Source organism: Thunnus maccoyii, chromosome 9, assembly GCF_910596095.1.
Source record: "Thunnus maccoyii chromosome 9, fThuMac1.1, whole genome shotgun sequence".
Taxonomy (NCBI): Eukaryota; Metazoa; Chordata; class Actinopteri; order Scombriformes; family Scombridae; genus Thunnus; species Thunnus maccoyii.
In genome coordinates this window covers 4923273-4947826 of record NC_056541.1, presented here as the reverse complement: position 1 = coordinate 4947826, position 24554 = coordinate 4923273, and the positions used below count along the sequence as shown (strand labels likewise).

At 41.5% G+C, this 24554-nt stretch overlaps 1 protein-coding gene across 1 annotated transcript in view; it reads left to right on the top strand.

Moving 5' to 3' along the window:
• antxr2a (ANTXR cell adhesion molecule 2a) overlaps nt 1–24554 on the top strand; it is a 75930-nt gene that overhangs the window by 23600 nt on the left and 27776 nt on the right. Inside the window, exons 11-16 of the mRNA XM_042422523.1 lie at nt 4312–4390; nt 4916–5011; nt 11165–11215; nt 12021–12110; nt 14030–14200; nt 14742–14822. Coding sequence (XP_042278457.1) covers nt 4312–4390; nt 4916–5011; nt 11165–11215; nt 12021–12110; nt 14030–14200; nt 14742–14822 — 568 coding nt within the window. The remainder of the gene's footprint in view (nt 1–4311; nt 4391–4915; nt 5012–11164; nt 11216–12020; nt 12111–14029; nt 14201–14741; nt 14823–24554) is intronic.

Genomic DNA, 24554 nt, shown 5'->3' with positions numbered 1-24554 from the left:
TTTGAAACACTGGCATCTGCTGACTCCCTTCCTTCCCTCTCCTCCTCCCCCCCCATCCTCCCCCCTCTGTGTATCCCCATTAGGAGACCCAGCATGCCCTGCTGGGGTGCCGATCGAGAGGTTAAGTGGCTGCACTCTTGCAGCAGCATGTCCTCACCTGGTGTTTTCACAATAACGGTGGAGGGCAAAAAATAACTGAGGGGATAGTCAACACCTGCTTTACAAAGCAGGTACAGTAGCTAATGCTAATGCTCATCAATAATTAAACAGGCTGTCCCATGGCAGATGCTAGCAGCGGCAACACTCCATCTGCTCCAGCGGGGGTATGAAGATGTTTATGATAGAAATGTCCTGTTTGATTGTCCTCCATGTTGTCGCAGAGACACCTCGGATATGCGTTGATACGTTGGAACCAGACCTCGTTGGTTTAAGGATGCAAAAAGCAGCAGATGATTCAAGCTCCTCTGGATGAAGAAGACACCAAAAAACACCACTAAGTGAAGCAAACACTTTCAGTTGATCACCTGAATCATTTTCAGTGGATCCAGTCTAGTAAAGTGTTATCCATGTGTTACTTATAGAGCTTTATAGGCCGTACCAGTGGTGTTCCATGTTTTAGCCAGTTTACTGTGTGATCCCACATCACAGGTTGTGTCCTTACAGTAGACAGGAGTTATAAGCAGTTCATTTGAAGGATTCTTAGAGGCCTGAAAAGGTATTTCCATTACTTCACAAGATGAAAGTCAGAAAAAAAAGTGACTCGGAAAAATTCATCATAAATCAAGAATTGTACAGCATGCATTTTGAAGAAAAGGTTAGCAAAAACTGTTGCTAACAGGATTTGTAGCTAAGGTAATAACATGGAAAGACGTCTCTTTGGTCTTTTAAGTTGCTGCAGTGCAAGATAGCATTCATTTATTATAATTTGCAGCAGAGTGCATGTCAGTCTTTCCAAACGGCAGGTGTCTCATTCAGGAACACAACTTCTCATCAGGTCCCCGGGCTTCATGAGGCGATCCCTCTCGTTAAGTTTCATCCCCTCCGTCAGAACTTCTGCCACACAAACTACTGCAGAGTGATGACTCCTGGATGCTGAGTGACAGCCGTTGCATATGCTCGGCTGTGAATTATTCAGCCTCCTCAATTTTCACATCTTTAAGGGAAGTTTGAAAGCCATTAGTGTCACCATTGTCAGCCGGTCCAGCTGTATCACATCACCAAAGCTTAATGTCACGACTGGCCTACTCTCTGACAGATTATAGTGAGCCCGGGGACGAAGTTTATCCAACATGGAGCCAGCAATCTGCAGTGAGAAGAGGCCTTCTGCACTTCAACCGGTGTCCCCGGGAGCCCGTTTCCTCTTTCTATCCCAATTTTGACTGATCCCTCGGCCCCCCGTGACAATCTGCCCTCTCATCTCTCATTTATTCAAACATAACCATCGACTCGCCAAGCAGCTGCAGCTCTCTCCTCGGTGTCACTCACTAGCTTTAACTGTGGAAAAGTTAAGTGACAGCGAGCGTTGTTTTAAATCATTCATGACTCCTTGTTGAAGTCATTCAGTTGCTTGTTTTAAAATCTTTTTAACCCTTTTTTCCCTCCACTTTATTTCGTGTTTTGCTTGTTGTTGCCTGAATTTAGAGCATAAAAGTTTTGGTGCACCATCACCAGATATGCACAGGTTTGTTTATAGGTCTTATACTTTATACTGCAACTAACAGTTTTATTTTCAATCATTTTGTCTATAAAATGCCTGTAAATGGTGAAGAAGTGAAAGGCGATGTCTTCAAATGAACTGTTGTCTGATCACAGCAACATTTTAACACTTTACCAATTACTTAATGATTGACTCATATTTCCAGTACTGATTGTAATGCAGAATAGCCATTTTAGCAGCTGTTGTCACCCGTTTACCAATCGTTCCTATCCCAGGAAATAAAAGGGTGGAGAAGGAAGGAGGATGTATGACTTATGCCTCTGTGCTGGAGCAGATTCTGCCTACTCAACAGTAACTCTGTAAATTAGCAGTCAGTGTCTCAGGGAGGAAGAAAAAAAAAAAGGCCTCGCTGACTATGGTTGGGTTGCGGAGCGTTAAGGATGTCCAGTGATGTCAGTGGAAGGGTGGAGGAGGGTTGGGGTGGGGGGGGGGGGGGGGGGGGGGGGGGGGGGGGGCGTTCGTCAGTGTAACTCGCTTGGGAGCTTTCCTCCTTCACATGCAGCGGTCCACACCTCCAGCTTGATTAACAACCTGCCCACCATTATCACGGATTGAGGGTGTCAGCTAAATTAGCCTCTCCCTTCACCCATTCAGCACGAGCACTTAGTTAACATGCAAGAACCTGGAGCTGCAGAGATTTCAGTAATCTACGTCGGACACAAAGAGATGTTTTCTTATAGAAGCGAATCTTCTTATAAGATGTAGTTACTTATTTAAGATGCAGAAGAGTAACGAGTGCAAAAATTACCTTCTTCACTGCACAGGCTCAGGGATTATCACCGTCCAGCTACCTCTTTTAAACATGTTTGACCTCAGATCAGGTTCATACAACTCAAGATTCATAGTTCTTTGTAACCGATGACAATTTCAACACTTGGGTGAACTTCCTTGTTGAAATATGTCATTATATTATCAGACAAAGCTCTACTACCAAAGCTACTCTCATCTTTCTCAGTTAAATCTTGCAACTATAGTACAAAATTTCCATAATCACATATGTGTGCACTAATCTTGACAGGACCGGATTCAGATGCTATACACTGGTTTGAAATGGAACCAACTGCAAATAGCTCTCAAGCTAGATTCTTTTGGTAGATTTCAAAGGTTTATTATGTGATATTTTTGACTGCTGGTCCACTAACTTAACATTTGTGTTGTCGTCTTGTATTCACGTTGTACTACGTTTTCTGTTTTGTTCTTTTTGGTGTCAGTGTTACTTCTCATGAAACCCTTAAACCTCTCTGTAACTTCAAGACCATTCAGAATAGTAATCCTGCCTTATATATATTACAGAATAAATGAAAGAGAGACTTTAGCTCACCTTAAACTATCTGATTCAAAAAAGTTACTCATAATATAGGAGATCAACACATGTTAAATGAAAAAAGATTAAAAAAAATGATGGAGCATAATAGAATAGAATGATACATAAATTAAAATTATATTTATTAAAAGGAAAAAAAGACAAGTAGAGGCATCAACAAGTTGAGCCGAAGTGTCAAAGAGCATCCGGGTTTGAAGTTCCCTGAATTGTGTGTTAAATATTTAGCGCGGGTAAATAAGGAAAGGTGCAAAGGAGTCAGTTTAGAATATTTTGAATACACAGCATAGTAACGGACACATGGTCTGGTTGCTCATCTGTTCTGAACCACAGGAGAATTGGTGGCCCAAGGCGCAGCCTCAGGCTAAATCCAAAGCAAAGAGAGCTTTCTTGTTATTATTCTGCAGCACCGGTTTTTATGCAGGCCTCCCCTGTACGCTACCACACACTCACAGCTGGCCACTCACACACAATACCACTGTGCGTAGTTCTTTCTCTCCTCTTTCTTCTTCTTTTTTTTTTATGTCGGAGGGGAGGATTTCAGGCGTTTCACTCGTTCCATATCCTGAATTCTCATTAAACCTGCAGTAATTGGATCGGGCGTAATAGACATATGGAAATTGCGGTGCCGTTCATCATTAGGGGTTTTAATTGCGCCCATTTTGGCCTCCGCCGCATTTTTCCCCTCTAAATAAGTCATAGGAGTTCACAAGCCTTGTTACCAGGTTACTTTCTACACACACACACGCTGACGGCTGTGATAATGAGAGGATTTCCTCCCTCTTTGGTTGACCGTTTAGTTCGCTCCCGTCGTGCTCTGTACCGAGCGTCGTGCTATGCGAGCGCTCGACTTGTTACTTCTTATTAAAGAGGACAAATTAGCTCTTTTCTTTTGTCAGTGGAAGTCACGAGGGAGGTTTTGTAAAGCCCCAACGATTTGTAATTTTTGAGGCTGATACCAAGATTGATATTTGAGAAACGGGGAGAAAAAAAAATCTGATGCCGAGATATTATCGCCAAGCTGATATTCCTGGTTTCTTTTTTTTTTTACTCAAAAACATAAATATATTTTGGTAATTATCCTTCAGATTTGGTCATTAAAAAGTTGTGACATCATTGAAACAATACTGCAATTTTCTGTGTTCATATCTGCCAACGTTTTTGTCATTATAGATTTTTTTTTAATGCAGGATTGATGTGAGACACCTGTGTGTGCAAGTTGATCAAATATTTTACTGTGACACTGATTAAACTGTTGGTTTATTCTTCACAGGACTATGGAAGTTCTCGTCAGCTTAAACAATGGAAAATCCTTCATCTCCACCCCCTACATCATCACTGCTTCCACATGTGTGAGTCTCAAATATCACCATCTGAGTTCTGATTTCCTTTCCTGTACTTTTGATATAAACAACATACAATCTCAATCATTCTCCTCACATGTCTCCATCTTAACCTGAAGCTACATTTCCTGTTTTAGTGTTTTAGTAAATGTTGCTCATGTTGTGGTTTGAATAACTGTCACAGTTTTCCTGTCTTGTGTAAGCAGAACTAATCTTCTCATCTATGTTTATCATATGACAAGACTGATGTTTGCTCCAGAAAAGACTTATTTTGTCTATTTATTGCAGGTGTGCAACAAGGAGCAAAACCTGCAATAAAATAATTTAAATACTTCATCAATAATCATCAATATGTTTTATTTAATGCAAACGATTATAAAACCTAGCAAAAGAATCAATCATCGTTGCCAGTCATTGTTACCCGCCTGCACGTGCACATCAGGTTGCATTTTCTCTTTGGAACAAAACAGAAAATCATCAGCGGAACATGTAAGTGGACCGAATCTACATCTGTGTTGTTCTGTTGTCTTGCAGTCAGACGGTTTGGCGGTGGCGATAGTCTTCCTGGTCCTGCTGATCCTCGTGGCTTTGGCCCTCATGTGGTGGTTCTGGCCTCTTTGCTGCACAGTGGTGAGTCTCATAATCAACTATAGGCACCAAAGAGCTGATTATTCATATAATCTATATTTGCATTTAGATAACAGCAGGTTCTGTGCACACAAAAAAAAAAACAACTTGTATTTTGCCTGTAAACGATAACATGTCAAAGAGCATAAAAACTTCTTCTCCTCTAGATGTTTTTTTTTTGTTATTCTTACTGTAAATTCTGACATCCTTTTGCTGCAACAGCAACACGTCTTAAGAAATCCTCCCGTATTTGGGGAAGCAGTCCAGTGGCATGTGACGTTTATGCCTACTTAGAGCCCAAAGCTGTGACCATAAACCGGCAATAACCAGCGGGTCACTGGGAGGTTCAGCTGTGACCACTGGGCCACCGATACGCAACAACATGCTCAGCATTGTTTACCATCCGGCGCTGAAGGGAAGTGGTGTTGAACATCTGTTTGACTCCGTCACCTCCCGTTTACCTTGTTCACTCCCCCCCCACACCAGTGGCATAGCAACACCACAACCTCAAACGGGAAGTGATGAGCCTACATCCTGCCAATCAGCCAGCTGAAGACTGCTTGTTTTATCACACGCTAGTTCTGAGCAGAGATGAAGTGTTTTTTTTTTTTTATGTGAACAGACTGTGTTAAAAAACAAAACAAGAGATAGATTAGCGAGAGAAGGATGTGAGTGACAGATTGCACAAAAGTTAACAAAATCTCTGTTTGTGCAGGACTAATGTTATGTCTACCTGGGGACTGAAGTGATTAATAAAATAATCACAGAGATAGTTTGTGGTTTTAGTCAGATTTGAATCTGTCATGTCCGCGCTCCAGCTTAAAATACTTACTGTGTTTTTGGTAAACACAGGATTCTTCTTTCACTGATGCTAATCTCGTCAATCAGAGAGCTTTAAATTTCAGGCGTACTTTGTTTTTGGTCTTTAATCTTTTCTCTTACTCATCTATTTGTTATTATTTTCCTTGCTTGCCCCTTTCATCGAGAAGCTAAATCCGTTGAGGAAATGCGGACTACATGTTTTGCTTTGCTAAATCAGGAGCGGACAATAACAATTTCAACAAAGTTCTTGCACACAATGAAGTCTTATTGACAGGTGTGTACAGTAGGATCAAAAACAGAGAAATAGATTACACTCAGTCTGTTTTTCTCACTTTATAATCAATGTTTCTGTCCATAAACCTGCATCAAATCATGTTTTGTCACACAGCATCAGCACCATATACATAAAAATCAGCACACCAACTCTTCCAATTGTACAGACATAATACTGAGCTCTTACAGTGAGTTCATATTATGCTTTAGAAAAATTTGACAACAACGTGTTGCTAAAATCTATACAAAGGTACAAATCAGCCACCAAATTGATGACATCATGACAAAAGTTTACTATATAGGTATAAAAAGACAGTGAAAACAGGCTGAATATGCCTAAAAATCTCAGTGTACAGCTGACTGACCTTGATTTGTATGAATGCAGAACACGTCGATGGCCGAAGAGCAAAACCTCCTGAAAAATGCACTTTTTTGTTAAGGATACCCAATACATAACACAATGTTTTTGGATTATATTACTATATTATGTGTTATTGTTTACAGTATGTTTGTATGGTTATTACGGTATTGTTAACACATAATATAGTAATATAGTCCAAACACAGGGTATTATATATTGGGTATCCTTAACAAATAGCATTCTGCAGAAAAACAACAACAAAAAAGTGCATTTTTCAGATGGGAGGTTTCGCTCTTCAGCCATCAATATGTTGTTCAATTCAATTAATTTTACCACATGCGTAAGAATGAGTACCAAAGACCAGTCCTCAACTGGTATTGGTTTGTCATTGATCAGAATACCTCTACTATCAGTATTTAAGCCTTGGTCATTCAGCCATTGGGCATTTTGAGTTTTTCTTACATCTAGGCCTGTATAGATGATGTTCACTAGCGTCACTCAACTACTTCCTCGTTGTGTTTACATCCTGTGAACTGGAGTTCTAGTAGATAGGTTCAAATGCTCTGCAGAGTGTGGTGTAAATCATCAGTAAGAGTTCAGATAAGTATTGACATTGATAAACGGTACTAGCATTGTTATCTGTATCAATAAAACCCTAACGATAGCTATCCCTACACGGTTGTCTACGCCGACTGATCGAAGGTAAGAAGGATTCTATGAAGGACCAAATATCAGATCTTAACCTCATGCAATTAAAGATAATTTCATTAATATATGTGTGTCCCTAAATGCAGAGGTTGGAAGGTTATTCATTAATTCCACAGATGTTACTAGTCCTGTGTGAACAGCTCTGAAGAGAAGAGGATGTTTGTTAAGGTGGAACTTGAGGCTACGTTTAATGAACTGGTCTCGAGTCTGCAATTAAATTCTGAACTCTTCTTTATTATGTAGCTTTGGATAACTAAGATCTTTTTGTACTTTTCCTTTTAAATCCATCCTAAAGTTTTGTTTAGTCGTAGAATTTCATGAAAACTACTATTCTCATCATCCTCCTGCCCATCCTCACCCCCTCACCCACTTAACCACTTACAAAAATCCACAACAGATTATCGTTTGGGGCTATGAGAGAGGGGATACAGATGGTGCACCCCGGTCTTTTTCTGTGTCCCGGCTTATACTGAGATCTGATAAAGGCAAATTTTTACCCTCCACCGCTGCCATCCCCCCCCTTGCTCCCCCGATGCACTCCGTTCCCGCTCGCCCGCGCCGCCCCCTTAAATGATAAACGTCACCTGGCTTTGTGGACCTGAAGGGAGCCCATCCAGGATGAGATGGAAGCATATTTTGGAAAACCAACAAAGGCATTAAAATGTAAACCCCCTGCAGCATGTCTGGCCGCGGATGTGTTTGTCTTGGTGGAGAGAGCTGCTGTTGCCTTCCATCGAGGGACGCGGCAGAAGAGGAGGGCCATGTGTGGCTTGTTAATATTTAAACCCCCAGTCTGCCAGGTTTCAACAGTCAGGATGAGGCCACGCACGCACACACACACACACACACACACACGCCCAACCTCTTTCCCAGAATCCCTCTCTTTCTGTCTCTCTCTCTCTCTCTCTCCCACATGGATTGATGCCAGCACAGAGGTCATACAAGCTGTGGAGTGGTAATTTCTTTGTTTATGATTTGTTTGGAAATTAAACTCAAAATGGCGTAGCCTTTAGTTCAAATCAAAGGATTCAGGGGTTTGGAGATGCAGTTTTGAAATACATCAGTTAGTTTATCCAAATGACAAATGATTCACTGATAAATTGGATTCACTTTTGGACACATTTTCAACTCGGTTGGTATTTAATATGTTAATAATCTCTGATTATTTCATGTTAGAAGTTGTCAGCGTTTCTCTCCGATGCAGAACTTTTGTCTTCATCTGTTCCTCTTCCCCTCAGAATCATTTTTATTATCTACAAACCAGTTAATTTGCCCACAGTTAAAAGCGAAAATCATTTAAAATGTCTAAATATGCCACCTGCCACCGATCCGTCACAATAAGCCTCCTGAAACAGCTTGACACACACACAAGGTTCGAGTTTGAGGTTGGAGAACCAACGGATTATCGAGTTCCGGTCGCACAGTTACGGGGACAACCATATGGGGGGGAACGATGCCCCGAGTGCCTCCGATTGGTCCGATTTCCCCCGCGGTGTCGTGGCTGCTACGGTGGCGAGCCGCCGGGGCTGACGTCAGATGGCTTAAGTCTCCTGCTAAGTCATGTGAACGCCGCTCTTCACATCTGTCCGTCAGGTAGCTGGGAAAGAGCGGCACGGCCCTGTCATTTGTATAATGCTTTATTTATCCCACAATATGTCCAGGAAATCTGCTGCATAATTACTTAATAAAAGGAGATAATCCTGTCAGCGTAAGGTGTGGCTGAAATGATGTTAATCAGCGTATGGAGAGGCTACCAGTAGACCTTTGCTGGATTTGCTTACAGCCAGTTGTGTGTCAAAGAGCAATTAATTAACCCTAATTGATTATTTTTCATTATTCTAATGACAACAGTATGTGGAGAGTGTGATGGTATCCCTGCGCTTAACACTGAATGAAACAGCTGTTAGGATCTATGATATGCCATAATGACATTGCTCTTTTTTTTTTTCTTTTTTTTTTTCCTCCAAAACCAATTTAGCAAATGCATAAGCAGCGATGACAGTGTAGTATCTGTCTTTGGTGACTAATGGACAAAGGTCTGCCTTCCACTTTGCCGCACACCTCAAGTTGAGATATGATCCTCACTGTAATTATATGTACAGTATTTATAGGCCAGCCACTGTGTGTTAGTGCTACCGGCCAATATTGTGTAAGAGGGGTGGGGGGGTGGGGTGGGGGGTTTTAGGAGGCCCTTATCTCAGGCCAAGCCCAGGAGAAGAAGGGAGGAGGAGGAGTGAGCAGGAAACACACTCTACTTTCTTAACAACCTCTGCTGATGAGCCTTTGAGAAAAGTACTGAACCTCATTTTCATTTTAGTTTAATCTTGATTATTTTCTCTGATGGTTAGCTAGCTTAATAGCTTAATTAATAGCTAGCTTTGTCCAGCAAACAGTCCCGAAACCCAAAGATATTCAGTTCTCCAGGAACAGGAAACAGAAAATTCTCACATTTGTGAAACTGGAATCAGATAATGTTGTTTAGAATGATTTTGATAAATGATGCACATGATTAATTGATTATCTGAATAGCTTTTTGTAAAGTAACTTCAGCATGGGACGCTTAGCGGACACGCCAACCATGGACCGCTATGTCCCCGGTTCAAGGGGGCCAGCTGTGGACCTGTGTTGCATGTTGATTCCATGTCAAATTGTCTTCACAAACACACTTTTATACAAGTTGTTTTCATTCAATCAAGTCTTCAGTAACATTTTATTGAAATGTAATTATACCTTTAAAGCACAGAATGTCCCAGAGTTCCCTATTAGCTTAAAAGCTGTTTCAGTTCCTTTCTCCAGGAAAACGAAACATCTGGTGGGGAAGTACTGAATCCTTTTAACTCGGTCTACAAATACTCACATGCAAAGATACTGAGTCTAGAAAAATGTTCATATCGGCCTCTAAAAAAGAACCATATACGTACCTTTTTGGTACCTTCTATCCTGCTTTCTGTAATGACGATTTACCAGACATTTCCTTACAACTTAAGCCTGTTTTCAGACCTTTAAGTTTCATATTTCACATAGAATGAATGAAATAAAACAAAAACTCATATCAGTCCGATTACCAGGTAGTTACAACCCCCCCCTTGAAGCTTTAAAAAACAACAAGAGAACGTCCGTCTTTACCGTGCGATGCCTCTCGGCGACAGCGAATATGCAACGGTGTCTTCAGCAAACCTGCAGTAAAAAAAAAAAGTTGGACATCTGTATGTGAAGCGTCTGACTGACACCTGACAAATGTCACCGTCAGGCCGCTCTTTGCTTTGCGATGCACATCTGAAAAACACAGTCCAGGCATCTTGTCCTTGAGTGGAATCACATTGTGGACAACCTGCTCCTCAGATGCCATGTCATTCAGTGTTGTCATGAACAATGCCGCTGGGCTGGTCACTCTGCTGTTGGAGAGGTGTGTCGTGGTTACGTGTGTGTGTTCTTTTTCTTTTCTGTGTGTGTGTGTGTATGCCACCGCTCGTCTTCCACCCAGGCAGGGCTTGGAGCTGAGCCCGAGCCTCCTCCTCTGTATCTCATTGGAGCTAATTAACTCCTTAGGACTTTATGATTAGGGGGATTGCTTGGGAGCGCTGAACCCCATCCAATTAATTAAGAGCTAAACGGGCAGCGGCGCTCGCCCCAAAGACTCCCCTGTCAACAAGTTGATTTTCAGCTTTTCTTTATTTTGCACGGGGGGCCCCCGATGTTGGTTTACAAGCAGAATCCTTGTAATCAGTAGTCAGCGGGGCGACGGGGGGTGCCAGTCGCAGTTTACAAAGCAAAGCCCTGGCAGCGGTGGCGTCTCTTGCCGTGCGGCGAGCTCAGGGACGTCTCTCTCTTTGACTCAGTCACCTGTCACGAATCACCTCCGTCAGCCTCGTCTGTGCTGTGTGTCCTGACGAGGTTTGAGTGTGTGTGTGTGTGTGTGTGTGTGTGTGTGTCTGTATACGTCCCCTGATGGACTTTGTGCTGACGCTCTTTTGCTTTTTCTGTTTATCCAGGTCATCAAAGACCCGCCGCCGCCTCCTCCACCTTCCCGTCCTCCACCACCTGTGAGTACATCGCTATAGTGTTGTCACAGAATACCTATATATTCATATCGATGCCAAAAAGGCTGATTGCATTAAAATTTGTACTGGTACAGTAGTTCTGCAGCACAGAAGACATCAAGCAACAAGTAACAAAAACACCTTGAAAATAAACTTAAAGAATATTATTAGCAAAAATTGAATTAGGATTTATAAGTTGAGTCACTTCTGTTGAACTACTAAGAAATTTGAGCTGATAAGTTGATTTTTTTATGACCTTGTCATGCTGATTGAGACATTTTTTTATCAGTCATTACTGAAAAATTCATCATCATATCATAATTTGACTCGTATCTCTGTCACCACAATATACACAGACAGACAACTGCAGATTTAAAGAAGTCTTTATGCAGGGCTGGATTCATCTGCAGAGGATTATACTGAAGTGAATCATTTCTGGAAATCAACTAATTAATTGTTGGCTTTTGGCTTTTTGTCATGCTGAGTAGAGAATATCTTGAACCAGGAAGAGAGAATGAATGGCTGTGACGGAAACGAGGACAGAAGTGTCTCTTCCTTCCTGACAGGATGACGTAATGTAGTCTTTCCTGTTGAGAGGAAGGGCCTTCATATCTTAAATGATAAATTGAATTGTAAGAAAATAGAACAATGGCAAGCATAATCCTGCTTTAGCTTCCTTTACGTCAAGAGTTGACAGATGTTTTTAAGGATATAGGCTTCATACTGTATAGCTCCATTCATGATGCATGTTCATATCTGTTCAAAAGTGTTAGTTTCCTACATAATTTCCCTCCCCTATCTTTTTAAGGAGCCGGAGCCACTGCCCAAGAAGAAGTGGCCAACTGTGGACGCCTCCTACTATGGAGGAAGAGGAGCTGGAGGGATCAAACGCATGGAGGTCAGAGCTCATACATCATCCCCCCCAGCATATTGCTTTCAGTAACATGAAACACTTTCATCACAGTCACAAAGTCACGTCTCTTCTATTAGGTTTGACATATGAATATCCTTGATGTGGTTGTCTAGATGTGAAACAGCACTTGAGCAGCAAATTTTTTAAAAACATTCGGTTCATTCTTTCGCACCTTCTATTCATGGCGAAGCGAATTTAACCAGCGGAGAAAAAAAAGATAAAAAATCCGGATGAAATATCAGACAGCAGGAAGTGATGCGTTTTTTGACAGCTGTTGTCATGTAAACCTGCATCATGTTCAAGGAAAACTGCAGACGTTCGGTCTTTTTCTCCGGAGCTAGAAGTTTGTCGAGTTCACCGGCAGCAGGCGGAGGGAACAACCGGCCGGGCCGGCTGGGCCGCTGTCCTCGTCAGTCCGCTGACGACTCTGACATGACAGGCCCTGCCATCTCGTCCTTGGCCGTCCGGGCCTGATTGGATCAAGTCATTGCCAGGATGAAGGATTGAGTGTTGCTGTCAACCTGACATATCCACCTCACCCCCCACCCCACCTCTCCTCTCCACCTCCCCTCCCCTCCCCATCGACTCCCAAACCTTGGCAGCCTTTGTTATCTATCTCCTCCGAGGGGAATCCAGGTTTAAAGGCGAGTTCCCCTCCTCCTCCGTCCTCTGTCGTACCCCCTACTGCTTCTCAGCCTCGAGGAAGTCGGTGGCATTGCAGGGATTTCCCAGCATCCTCAGGGAGCTCCTACCTCTTCATTTTTTTTCCCCCACAAGTGTTTGGGGGGAGGCTATCCCGTCTCTCTTCTTCTCGTAGCAGGTTGATTCTCGCCGACAGGCTCGTCTCCACTTCTGAAGGTCCCCCCCCCCCCCTCTGCGGATGGAGAACGAGGTGCGAGGCGCTTGTTAAGATCAACCTGTCCTCTCCTCTGCGTCCGCGTTTAAGACGTCACGCGGCGAAAAAAAACCCACCTCCACCTCCACCGCGTTGCCGCTGCCAATATTTCAAACGCGTATCGAGCCGGGGCCGAGGTGACAACGTATCTTTTATTCATCGCAGCCCTTCTCTTTTCTTGATGATGCGGCAGGCCGGAGATGTATCCCGGAGATGATTCTGAAAAGCTGTTCTATATTGTCACGGCTTAACCTACAGCTTGAAAACTGTGTCGCTAATTAATCACCTCTCCCCATTCATGTGACGGTGTTTTTTTTTTTTTTTATCTCCTCTTTGCAACAGATGTGATGAATTCAATTAAAAAGCAGGACAGCTTAACTAACACACAGGCCTGCATTCACACGCTCACACACACACACACACACAATAACACATTATACCATATGTATATTAATATTGCGTTATACCATATGTACATTAATATGCTTATTAATAAAATAAAAAACTGTTTTTCCAGATCATTTCATTTTCTTATGGATATATAGAGATAGCACTTGTTCAATACCCCTTTTCATGTCTCCTGTACTGGTTTGAAGAAGAAGAAGTCCCCTTTTTTGGTTAAATGTTTGGCTTATAAAATGTCACACATCAGTGAAAAATGCCCACCCCAATTTACCCAAACTCCAAGCTGACATCTTGGTGTTTTTTTTCCCCAGCCAACAGTCCAAAACTTAAGATTTTACAAAATTATAACCATGAAAACCATCAACCAAGCAAAAGTTGGCTCTGAATGTCCGGTCATGATTTGTTTAATCAGATAGTTCCTTACAATGTCAGCAAACACTAACATTGTAAAAGCTTCGTAAATGAGTTTATGACAGTTGTTGTGATGGATTGCGTTAGATCGCGCAGGCGTTCCTGATAAAGTCCTTGGTGTGTGTATATTTGCACTAAACAAACATTAATGAAGAGAATGCTGCCTCTGTGTTTGGTTTGACGTGTTATCCAGGTACGCTGGGGGGAGAAAGGCTCGACTGAAGAGGGGGCCCGACTGGAGAAGGCGAAGAATGCTGTAGTGTCCATACCGGAGGACGTGGAGGAGCCGATGATCAAACGTCCCAAACCGAAGCCTGCTCCCACCTACAATCGAGCCGAGAACAAATGGTACACTCCCATCAAGGTGAGCACTCCCGCCGTGTAGCTACCGCCAACCTGACCGAATGCAGTAAATGGATATACAGGGTTTTTGTCTTTCAGTTCTCTTCCTTCTTAATGATACTTTTGTTGGTTTATATCTTATGTATCTACATATTCTAAGCTCAAAAGTTAACTTATTACCTCTGAGCTTTCAACCACAAGTTTGAAGAACAGTTACACCAAAAACCATCCTTGAACAAAGAGGTCACATAATGACACCTGAGCCTGCTCCATTCAAGACCAGCTAAATGAGATCTGGTTAAAAGCTCAGAAAAGCTAATCAGTGGAACTTTGAGCTTCAATTATTTAGCAGTATATACTGTTCAAAAGGTCAAGAATGAACTTCCAGTGACAAAGATTCATATTTGGATTGTTGCTTTGTCATTAGACATCTGCCTGCACACTCTGCAAATGTTTTTTTTTTTATTTAATTCATGCAAATCAGTTGATCTAACATAACTAACATGCAGTCACAACATCGATGTCCTGTTGCAGAACTAAAAGACATTTTTCTCATTTATCAGGGTCGTCTCGATGCTTTGTGGGCTTTGCTGCGGCGGCAGTATGATCGAGTCTCCATCATGCGTCCCACCACTGCAGACAAGGTATGTCACAGTGTCATTGTTGTGTTGGAGTTTTAGTTGCACAAATTCAAAGCCTGAAGAGAGTGAGTCAAATTCTTATCAGCCGTCGGTGCTGTTAATTATTCTCTGGGATATAAATAGAAAATCTAATGCACCAGTCAGCTGCTTGGATGATCTTCCTCATTTTTAGCTCCTGTAACATTTTATAAAAGCCAAAATCTCCAGCATGAGTATTCTTATGCATCAAAATCTTCTTCTGATTAGACTGATATTTATTGCTGTATTGTATTACAGCTGTGTAGGTACAATAATCTGCACTGCCTCTTAGCAAAGGAAGCTTCTGGCAAGAGTTTTGCATTGTGTTGTTGTTACCTCACTGATCCAATGTGAGCTGCAGCTGCAAAGACTCATACAAGGAAGCATGACAGGGACAACCTAATATGGTCAAACTCTGGACGTTTCTCAACCTCCGTCAGTGAAGAGGAAATATATCAGCCTCACGAACTAACACACTGAAACCTGATGCCCCGCAGGCGGTTAAGGGAGCACGCCGCTCAAAAACCGCCACCGAGTCAAAGTTAACCAGATGTTTTAATATGTGTTTAGCTTTCTAAGGCAGCAATTAATCCAACAACAAACCACACCATCTGCTTCAGACTCCCAGCTATATGCCTAACCTCAAAACGAATAGCATAGATTTGAAAGGGATTGCAGATGAGCATTTAGACTTTTATTTTCTTGACCAGAAACACTTGCAGCCACCATTTGAGGTTTTCATTGGCCGCTTCATACGATGTCACCCTTACAAAATTTATGCAACGGTAGTCGGTGGAGAATCCCCGCCTCCCTCTGACCCACATTAATGCTGCATACAGCCCTTTCATTGAATGCTACTAAGTAGAACCACATTGGCATGTATCCTTCAAATCAAATATGAAGCTAAAAGGGAAACAACAACTGACTCTTCCAAACTCTTCCCCTCTGTGAATGAAGTAAAACATTGTTGGAAATGGAAAGACAAATGGGGAGGGGGGGGGGAGACATTATGAGTTTACTGCCTTATACTTTACATGTGGAAGGCACTTCTGATCATCTTCATCTTCCCAGAGGTCTGAGAACAGGAACCAGAAGAGGAGGTTTTTTAATGGTTCACAGAATGATGTCAGACTGAAAATGTCTCAAGTGGAATAACTTTTGCTGCTGTGAAGAACATGGAAAAAACTGAGCCAGTTGGCCAGCTGTGAGCCTGCCAGTTACTACTCAGGGCATCACTACTCAGTTCTGTTCAGCAGAAAGAATGCCAGAAGATGCACTGTTAAAAATAAGCATCATCAGAACTCAGTTTACTTCTTTTTTTAGCAGTGATTTGGTGGTTTTCAGGACGTCCAGATATCTACACTGAACCAGGCTAAATTTGGTTAAAAAGTTTTTTTAGCTGTCTAGCTTACGTATGACAAATAACATATAATGTTAATATTTCTATATGCTGTTTGGACTTGTTTCACATTGAATATACTAACTTAGACGGTTATATGTAAGCTAGACAACTAAAAACATTCACTTTTTCTCAGTTTTATCTTACAGATTGGTGGCAAATTAAAGGAAAATCCTGAATTGTGCAAAAACATTACAGATGCAGATGCTTCCATACAGAGAAGGAGGGCTTCCTGAATGGTTTAATGACTATGAAAATGATGTGAATCACAGATCTCAACCCATTTGTAATGCGACGTTTTAGATGATGATCTAATACTGATTAATATCTAACTGTAGTGGAGTTCCAGACACTTGGAGAATCTATGTGAATGAGCATCGGAGCTGTTATGGAGGTTTGTGGTAGAACAAAACCTTATCAACACATATTATGCTGGCTTTTCCTTTAATTTGTTATCCATCTGTAGATGTTTTTTGACCTCCAAAACACCAATTATTTCCTCTGTAATACCGGGGCAGACTAGTCATATTACCACCCTAAACAGAAGCGTGTACTGTCAAAGTGTTAGTGCAGAAAAAGTAATTGCCGTGAGGATGTGAAAGGGTAAAATATAATTTGCATTGGTTTCACTGCCATGCTGAATTGTTAACAATTTGTCAAACGGGCTGATGCAGTTTGTGTTGTGTCATGAGGCTTCATGATGAGGCCAGGGGTTTCATTAGATGTCCAAACCCGCGTTACACTCTTTGGCAAAGCCTCTGTTTTCATGTTGAAATGACAACAATTCCCCTGCCCAATAATCATCCAACTGTCTGGGTTTTAAGGAGGAAAAAAAAGGCAGAGTGTGGAAGCATAATGGTGGCAGCTCCCGCCGTGCAAAAAAGCGATAGATGTTCCCACACATGAGGTCACCTCAGTCGCTCCGAGCAAAACCGTTCGGAAGCGTGGAAAACAGAGAGTGAAGCCCACTAGTGAGCAAACCAGTTGTGTCAAAGCACATAGACACAAGAGCGAGAGGAGGACGTGGAGGAGCAGGCTGCCAGTGGAGTCCCCTGCACCGCTGGCTCACTTCATTCACATGCCGATCAATGCGCCAAACTCTGCATTCCAGTCTGTAATCAAGATCAGCACACAGTGAACGCAGAAGAGAATCAGAAAGGAGGCAGCAAAGGGTTTGCTGGTTTGAAGTGAGATCTTAACTGAGCTTGGAAATGTTGCTGCAGTTGGCGAAGACGGAACACATTCGCAAATGGAATATTTGTGAAATCGTTTAGTTTTTAGGTCAGATATGATGTTAAGTCCCCCAGGGGCTTACAGTTTAATAGCGATACAGAGATTTCAGTGTTAAAAGGCAGAGTTGAATCTAAATAATGACTCAATCCAACCGTAAAACAAAGAGCTCAAGTTTTTTTTTACAAAGTTTGACAGTCAAAACTGAATCTTGGACAGTAGTCGATGTCGATCAAACCATTTCAAATAGATATAATTTGCTTTTTTCAACTTTAAAATCAAGGTCAAGGTAGAAATTATTGTCATTCACAGGGGAAAGAAAATGTGTTCATTCAGTGCAACAGTGTATACAATAAAACACAGTAAAATACAGTAAAATGACACATAAAGACAGGAAAAAAGTCTTGCACCATAACAGAAATGACCACATACAGAATTTACCCTCACGTTGGGAGCCCGAAGTACCCGCAGTATCCTTGCGCGCCGCTGCTGCGTTAAATTCTATGTAAAAATCACAGCTTTTTAATCAATGACTTTCAGGTTTCATCTTCTAAGATGCAGTGAGGCAGTGAAAATCAGAACTGTCTCATGATTTACTGCCACCTTTACCAAGACAGATAAGAAACTGTGTCAGCACATTTCCCTCTTTTTAGTGCAGTGACTTACAGGATGTGGACACCTGCTAGTGATATCATATATTTGAATCTAGGCTTTCTTTTAGACACTTTCCACTGGATTCATTTTTAGCTGTTTCCGTTCCTTGTGTTCATTTTTTATTAGACTTTTAATATTGGATTGACAACATCAGTTGACTATTCTTTGATCTTTTCAAACTGTTACAACTTACTTTTTTATTTTGTTCTTTGTCTTCTCAGAGAGGTTTGGCTTTTGTTTTTGGCTTTCTCTAGCCTAGCCCACAATGACACATTTATGAGATTCAAGCCTTTACGAGTAAACTTGACTTTATCTAAGTATGAGGACTCTGAACTGTCCAGTTGCAGGTGAGTGTAGATGGCAGAAGCGGGCAGCGGTGGCGTAGAGAAGAGAGAGGAACAGCAGAGGGGAGGGGGAGGCAGTAGGGGGAGGGAGGACAGCGGTCTTTGATGGCGGACAGGAAACCTCCAGGGTCATGAATTTTTCAGCGGGCTTCATCCGCGGGGATACAAGGACTCGTACAGGTGTAAGGAAGCAGGTTGTCGCAGACATCTGTTCAGCACGGGGACCCGGGTGTCCGTGCCACCCTCTCCCCCCCTCTCTCCTCCCTTTAATAAGCTTCCATCCCTCCCTCAGCAGTCTCCTTTCCTAACCCCCCCCTCCCCTTCCCCTCCCTCCCTCAGTGCTGCTGCCCGGAGCCAGACTGCTGGATTGTCAGCAGATGCAGAAGAGAGACAGAGAGACAGAAAATGAGAGTGAAACAGTTTTTTTTTCTCTCTTTTTTTTTTTTTTGTGGTCTCACATTTAGCGCCCGAGGGCCTTCAACACCAAAGGTAGAGTGGGGGTGGACACAGCTGCAGTGCCGAACTTGCCCCAGGCACAAATAAAGAGATCTAATGTGGTTTGACTGTGTTGTCGGTAAGACCGGGGAGCCGGGGAGGCACTTCAGAGCCAACTTAGCACAGCAACATCTGCCACCAAGTTTTGCTGGGGATCGACTGGGGACAGCAGGTAGTGGAAGGTGGCAGGGAGAGAGAGGGAGGTTGGCCTTATTCTGGTGCTCGTGCCCCGTGTTGTGTATGCATGTGTGCTTTTTTTTTTTTTTCCAGAAATCTCTTTTTTTCCATTCACCGCCCCCCTACCTTCACACTCTAGGTATTGTTTTCTAAAAGCAGCTGTCCACAAAATGTCCAAACAAGGTGGGCAATGAATGATGCATCACCATACATTAAACCCTCTCTGTGTCCTCCTACAGAAAAAAAAAACACACGAGTAGGCGAGCCAAGACAGAGAACAGGCGTTAGAGTTTCTTCTGAATCTGTGTGGATTTCCAGTTGGATTTCCATTTGTTCCTCTCGCTCTCATCTGTTCCTCACCAGGGGGACGTGTGGGCTGAGTGTGCTGATGTACTCGGAGGTTAATGGTATTATCTGATGGACTTGTAGGCTATTGCTAAAGCATATTTGCTGCTGAGTTTATGAAATCCATTTTTAGCTTCTTTTTTTTTTGTGGTGAGGAAAGAAATCTTTCTTGCCTTCTTGAATCTTGAAATTTTAGATTAGAAATACTAATCAGGCGATAGTTACTGATCCTCAAGGGTGGAACGAGGACACAAGAGATGCATTATGTCTCTTCCTACGAGCATCTTGGATGTTGCTCAAGATCTCAGACGTCACTTTAGCACCACCACAGCAAACATTCAACCTCATCTAAAGATTTCTTTTATTAAAACCTCTCTCTGTAGCTCTTATTTCTCTTTTCCTAGACTCTCTCTATCACATGTGACATCACGCTATCAGCTTTTTTTAAATCAAAGAGTGTCAACTAAGTGCCTGAAATGTAAAAAATAAAGTTCATCAAGGACATGTTTACATGTACATGACGCACTTGTGCAAAGAAACAGTAGAAAGAATGTAAATCTCCAGACTGCCAGTGCTGTAAACAACCAGTAGTGGAGAGTACAGGATTTAAAGCTGCAGCACTCATGATATAGCTGATTTATTGGTTAGTTGATGCACATTTTTTAATATAATCAATAAGCAAATTTTCTAGCACAAACAGTCACTGTTTCCAGCTCCTCAAACATGAGGATTTGCTGCTTTTCTCTTTTTATATATTTGTAAATTGCATTCTTGTTGGTATTGGGCTGTTTATAGACATCACTTAGGGTTCTAGCAGCTTGTGATAGGGATTTTCATAATTTTGCGACATTTTACAGACTAAATTATCAACAGATATATCAAAAAAAACAACAGCAGATTAATTAATAAAGAAAATAATCAGCCTTTGTGGCTCTAATACTCTGATATTAGAGCCAGAGAAAGGATGGGAAGACTTTTGTTTTAGATAAATATGAAAGGCAGACTCAATTCAGGAGTAAGACGGTGTAGATTTCCCCTCCAAATTCTTCTTAAAAAGGATAAGGAAAAAGGCAGTCGATGGCAGTTGGAGAGGCTGTTTCCCACCTCCCTGTTTCTCTTCTTCCTCCTTTCTCTTTCCGCGACTGGTTTGTCTTTCCTTCACCCTGCCAGCGCTCGGCGCCACGGCTGTGACAGCGTCTTAATTTAACAGCCGTCGGTCACGTTGTAGACGGTGCTGTGGGAGCGTTTAATTAAGTGACTGTGAGCAGAGGGACTCCACGGACCTGCTCTGGAAGAGTCCCGTCAGACTGAGGGAGGAGAGAGAGAGAAATGGATGGGAGGTGTTACAAAAAAAAAAAAAAAAAAAAAAAAAGAGGACAGGGCTGGCATAAGCCGAGGGCCACCGAGGGTAGAGGTGACAGTCTGCTTGCCTGGTGTAGCCTGGCATGGCACGGCATGGCGTGGCAGAGCTGTCCTTGGAGGTCACAGAAATACATGCTTGGGTTTATTATTTCTTTCCTCAGCAGCTCGCTGTAGTGCCTGCCGGTTTCTCAGGGCTCAATTAGGATGCTGTGAGGAGCTGTGAGGTGATTTTTTGCATGGAAATAGAACCAAGTGAAACATTAGACAGGAAAATTGTTGGAGGATATTTGCTTTTCAGTTTCAATATTTGACCAGCATGAAGGTGTATGTACATGTAGCATTTTAACATCAGTAAGTTATCAGTAATTAATTTTGAGACATAAGTATAATTACCGCAAACAAACAAGACCGTGGCTGAGAGGATTGGCAGCCTTTCTCTGCCCTCTACACTGCATTTTTACATTGTCAGCCACCGGGTCACATTTTGTGGGAAATGTTCTTCCAGCGCAAATGGAGCTCAAGTTTCTCTCAGAGTTTCTCTCAATGGCAGATGGTGGAGGGAGTGAACGGCTGATGGGGGGGGACAAAATGCCAATATGTTTATCATCTTCAGAAAAGCTTTGACCAAAACATCATTTTCATAAGAAGAAGTGAGGGGGAACATGGGAGATGAAATCTTAAAGGAGCAGTACCGCTAGTGTTGTTGGAAAAAGGAAAAAAAAGGAAGAAAAATAGTAATAATAATAAAAAATAATGAAAAAGAAATAATTAAATTAGACACAAATATATGAAATGAAATAAAATAAAAGAATAAATGAATAAAAACAGAATAAATAAGATATTAAAATAAATATAACATTTTTAAAAGAGAATATTAAGAAAACAAAAGGTGTGAGAATTGTGTGAGATAAAACATGGTGTCATCTGTAAACAGTAATCTTGCCAAGTTCGCCCAGTTTGTATGGTAGTGATATATTGTTGTTTTAAACCCCAGTCCCTGATGACCCTGATGAAGGCCACAAGCCGAAACGCGTCGGTCAACTAACAAAGTTGTTCTTCATACTACAAGTGTTGCTGGAGTTCTCATCTCTTTAAACCCCAGTCCACACACCTCATATTCAGAATGAATGGGCTGAAAGTAACACGTTGAATTTCACAGAGATTTTCTAATTACTCTGCAAGCATCACAATAATTTAAGAAAAAATCCACCTATAGAGGCTTAGGAAACGCTACTGTTGGTCGATTAAAAACCAGTGTATCACTGGTCTATCAGCATACATAGAAATAGACCGAATGATAAATTACAGTCTCACTAATAGACAACATAAAGCCAACTTCCACTGAATCGGATTTAGATACAGATTTAAATATTGGACTGTAGCCATGCCATAGGATCAGAAATAAACTAGCTGCCGTACTGGCTGTACTGGTGTATCACTGTGTACTGGGCAGCTTGGTTACATGGAAATCATCCAAAAGAGGAAATAGCAGCCTCAAAGGAAATCAGGCAGGCTGATTATGTCCCGAGATCTGCACAGTGACCCATTTAGACTCTCAAAGAGGTGAAAAAGCTGTGTTGGCCTCAAAATCAATACAGTCAGTGAGAAAGATATTGAAAATTTTGTTTTGTGCTCAGCAGTGAAATTCTTTCAACAGACTGTTTATTCTGAATTAAACGTAAAGAATTTATTTAGCAGCTTCCTTGTTTACATCTTTTGTCAGCTTGAGCTCGGTATGTAAAGTGGAGCAAATATTTGCTTAAAAAAAAAATGTAAACAGATGCACACATACTCATCCTTTCACGCTTCCCGTTTGTTGCCTTTATCTTACTGCATTACAACGCCGCGCAGAATATGGTGAAAACATCTTTCTTGAAACTAATAAAAGCCGTCACACTGTATTGTTCAGTGATAAAATAAATGCTTGGAAAGAGCCAAAAAGTGACACATTCTTGAAGGTTTTCGGCATTATAGAAGGCCCACGTTTTACTCTCTCCACAGCTGTTGGAAGGGATAATTAGGTCTCTAAATGTCTGATAAGAAAATATGCTAATATGGTGCTAATATATGCCTAAAGAAAGAGTTGACGGCAGCACTAATGCAGAATAAACAGGGTAATTCATGCAGGAGGACTTCTATATGTTGACATCAGTCAGGATGTTTACCAGACACACACACACACACACACACACACACAAATACCCTGTTGAAACAAATGTAACACTTAATTTCACAATAAAAGGCTTTAATGGAAAGTAAACAACCTGGCAAATGACATTAAGTAGAAACGAACCCCTAGATCAGAGAGCATGAGATTTCCTAATTAACAGGGGTAATTGGAATTAAACCAGAGCGTCACAAATAATGAAGCGTTGGGAGAGGAGATGAGGCTTCATTGGAAAAGGCTGGAGTTTGACTCGTAAAAACAAAAGCTCCAAATAATAATCAGACGTTGCTCATGCTTGATATTTAACCCTCAACCGACCACCATCACATTTAATCTCTCCGTTTTGAAAGGGCAGACATTTATCTAGTGGCTTTTTGCTCGCTGAGAAAAGAGCACAGCTGCCTCTTTTGTTGCACTCGTTATATTGTGTGGGTTTCACTCAATAAAGACATGGACAACAGGGTTAATAACTGGCAACACTGACGCCGCTGTTTTTACTTACTTATGAATTTGTAAACCTAAGAATAGGAGTGTTAATTTGCCAAAAAAGATACCTTAAGAATAGCTTTTGCCTTCCCACAGATAACTATATGTGACGTCTTTGTCGTGGGTCTTTCTGTTGACGACGTTTTAATGATCTGTAGGTTTCTGATTTGTTGTCGCTGGTCCTGGTAGCTGTCACGGCTGAGTCAAACTTGCCTGCTTTTTCTGTCTTTATCAACAAATCTCCACTGCTGCTGCTAATAAAATCAAATACATCTGTGTCTGTGCACCAAAATAGTTTTTTACTTCATAAGACTTAACCAATACTAGGAATTTAGAACCATGAAAACAGAAAAAAATAAAAATAAAAATAATGATGTTCAGGCTTTCTGCAAATCATTTTGGAACTTGGTTGTAAAGACGTGAAAATGATGCTGATAATTTGCTGAAAAGATAATGAACATAATCCCAAAAATGTATCCAGGCTATAAGAATAGAAAAAAGTAACTACAAACACTCACTAGAAAATGTCCCACACATGAAATTGATACAGTATCAAAAAAGCCAAAAATACAGATTTTTTTAATAAAATGATTTCTTACATATAAAGGTTCATAGCACTTAAGAAAATCCATGTGTTTCTGATGTTTCAAACCCCCGTGAAATCATCAGTGCTGTGCTTTTCTCAAGTACAAAACAATATTTGTCTGCTTCATGTTTTTTGGCTTTTTTGATGCCGTTCAAAGTCATGTGTTGCAGATTTTCTACAGTCTACTTGTAAAAGAAAATGCACTACAAAACATCTTTTTCCTTACTTATTTAGTCTGCAGTAGTTTTGATATGGCAATCTTATTTTTCTTAAAACTAGCCAAAGTCTTCAGTAGGATGACACGGTTTAAGTAGAAATAAAAAACCAGGTGTAGTTTTCTTGATGCTGATACTAGAAGTAATTTACTGAAAATTCCCGAAACAAGGAAAACTGCACAGTGAACAAGTTCACAAAGGAGGGTTTTTCTTCTTTTCGACATGAGACTAATTAACTTGATGTATGTTTTTGCTGT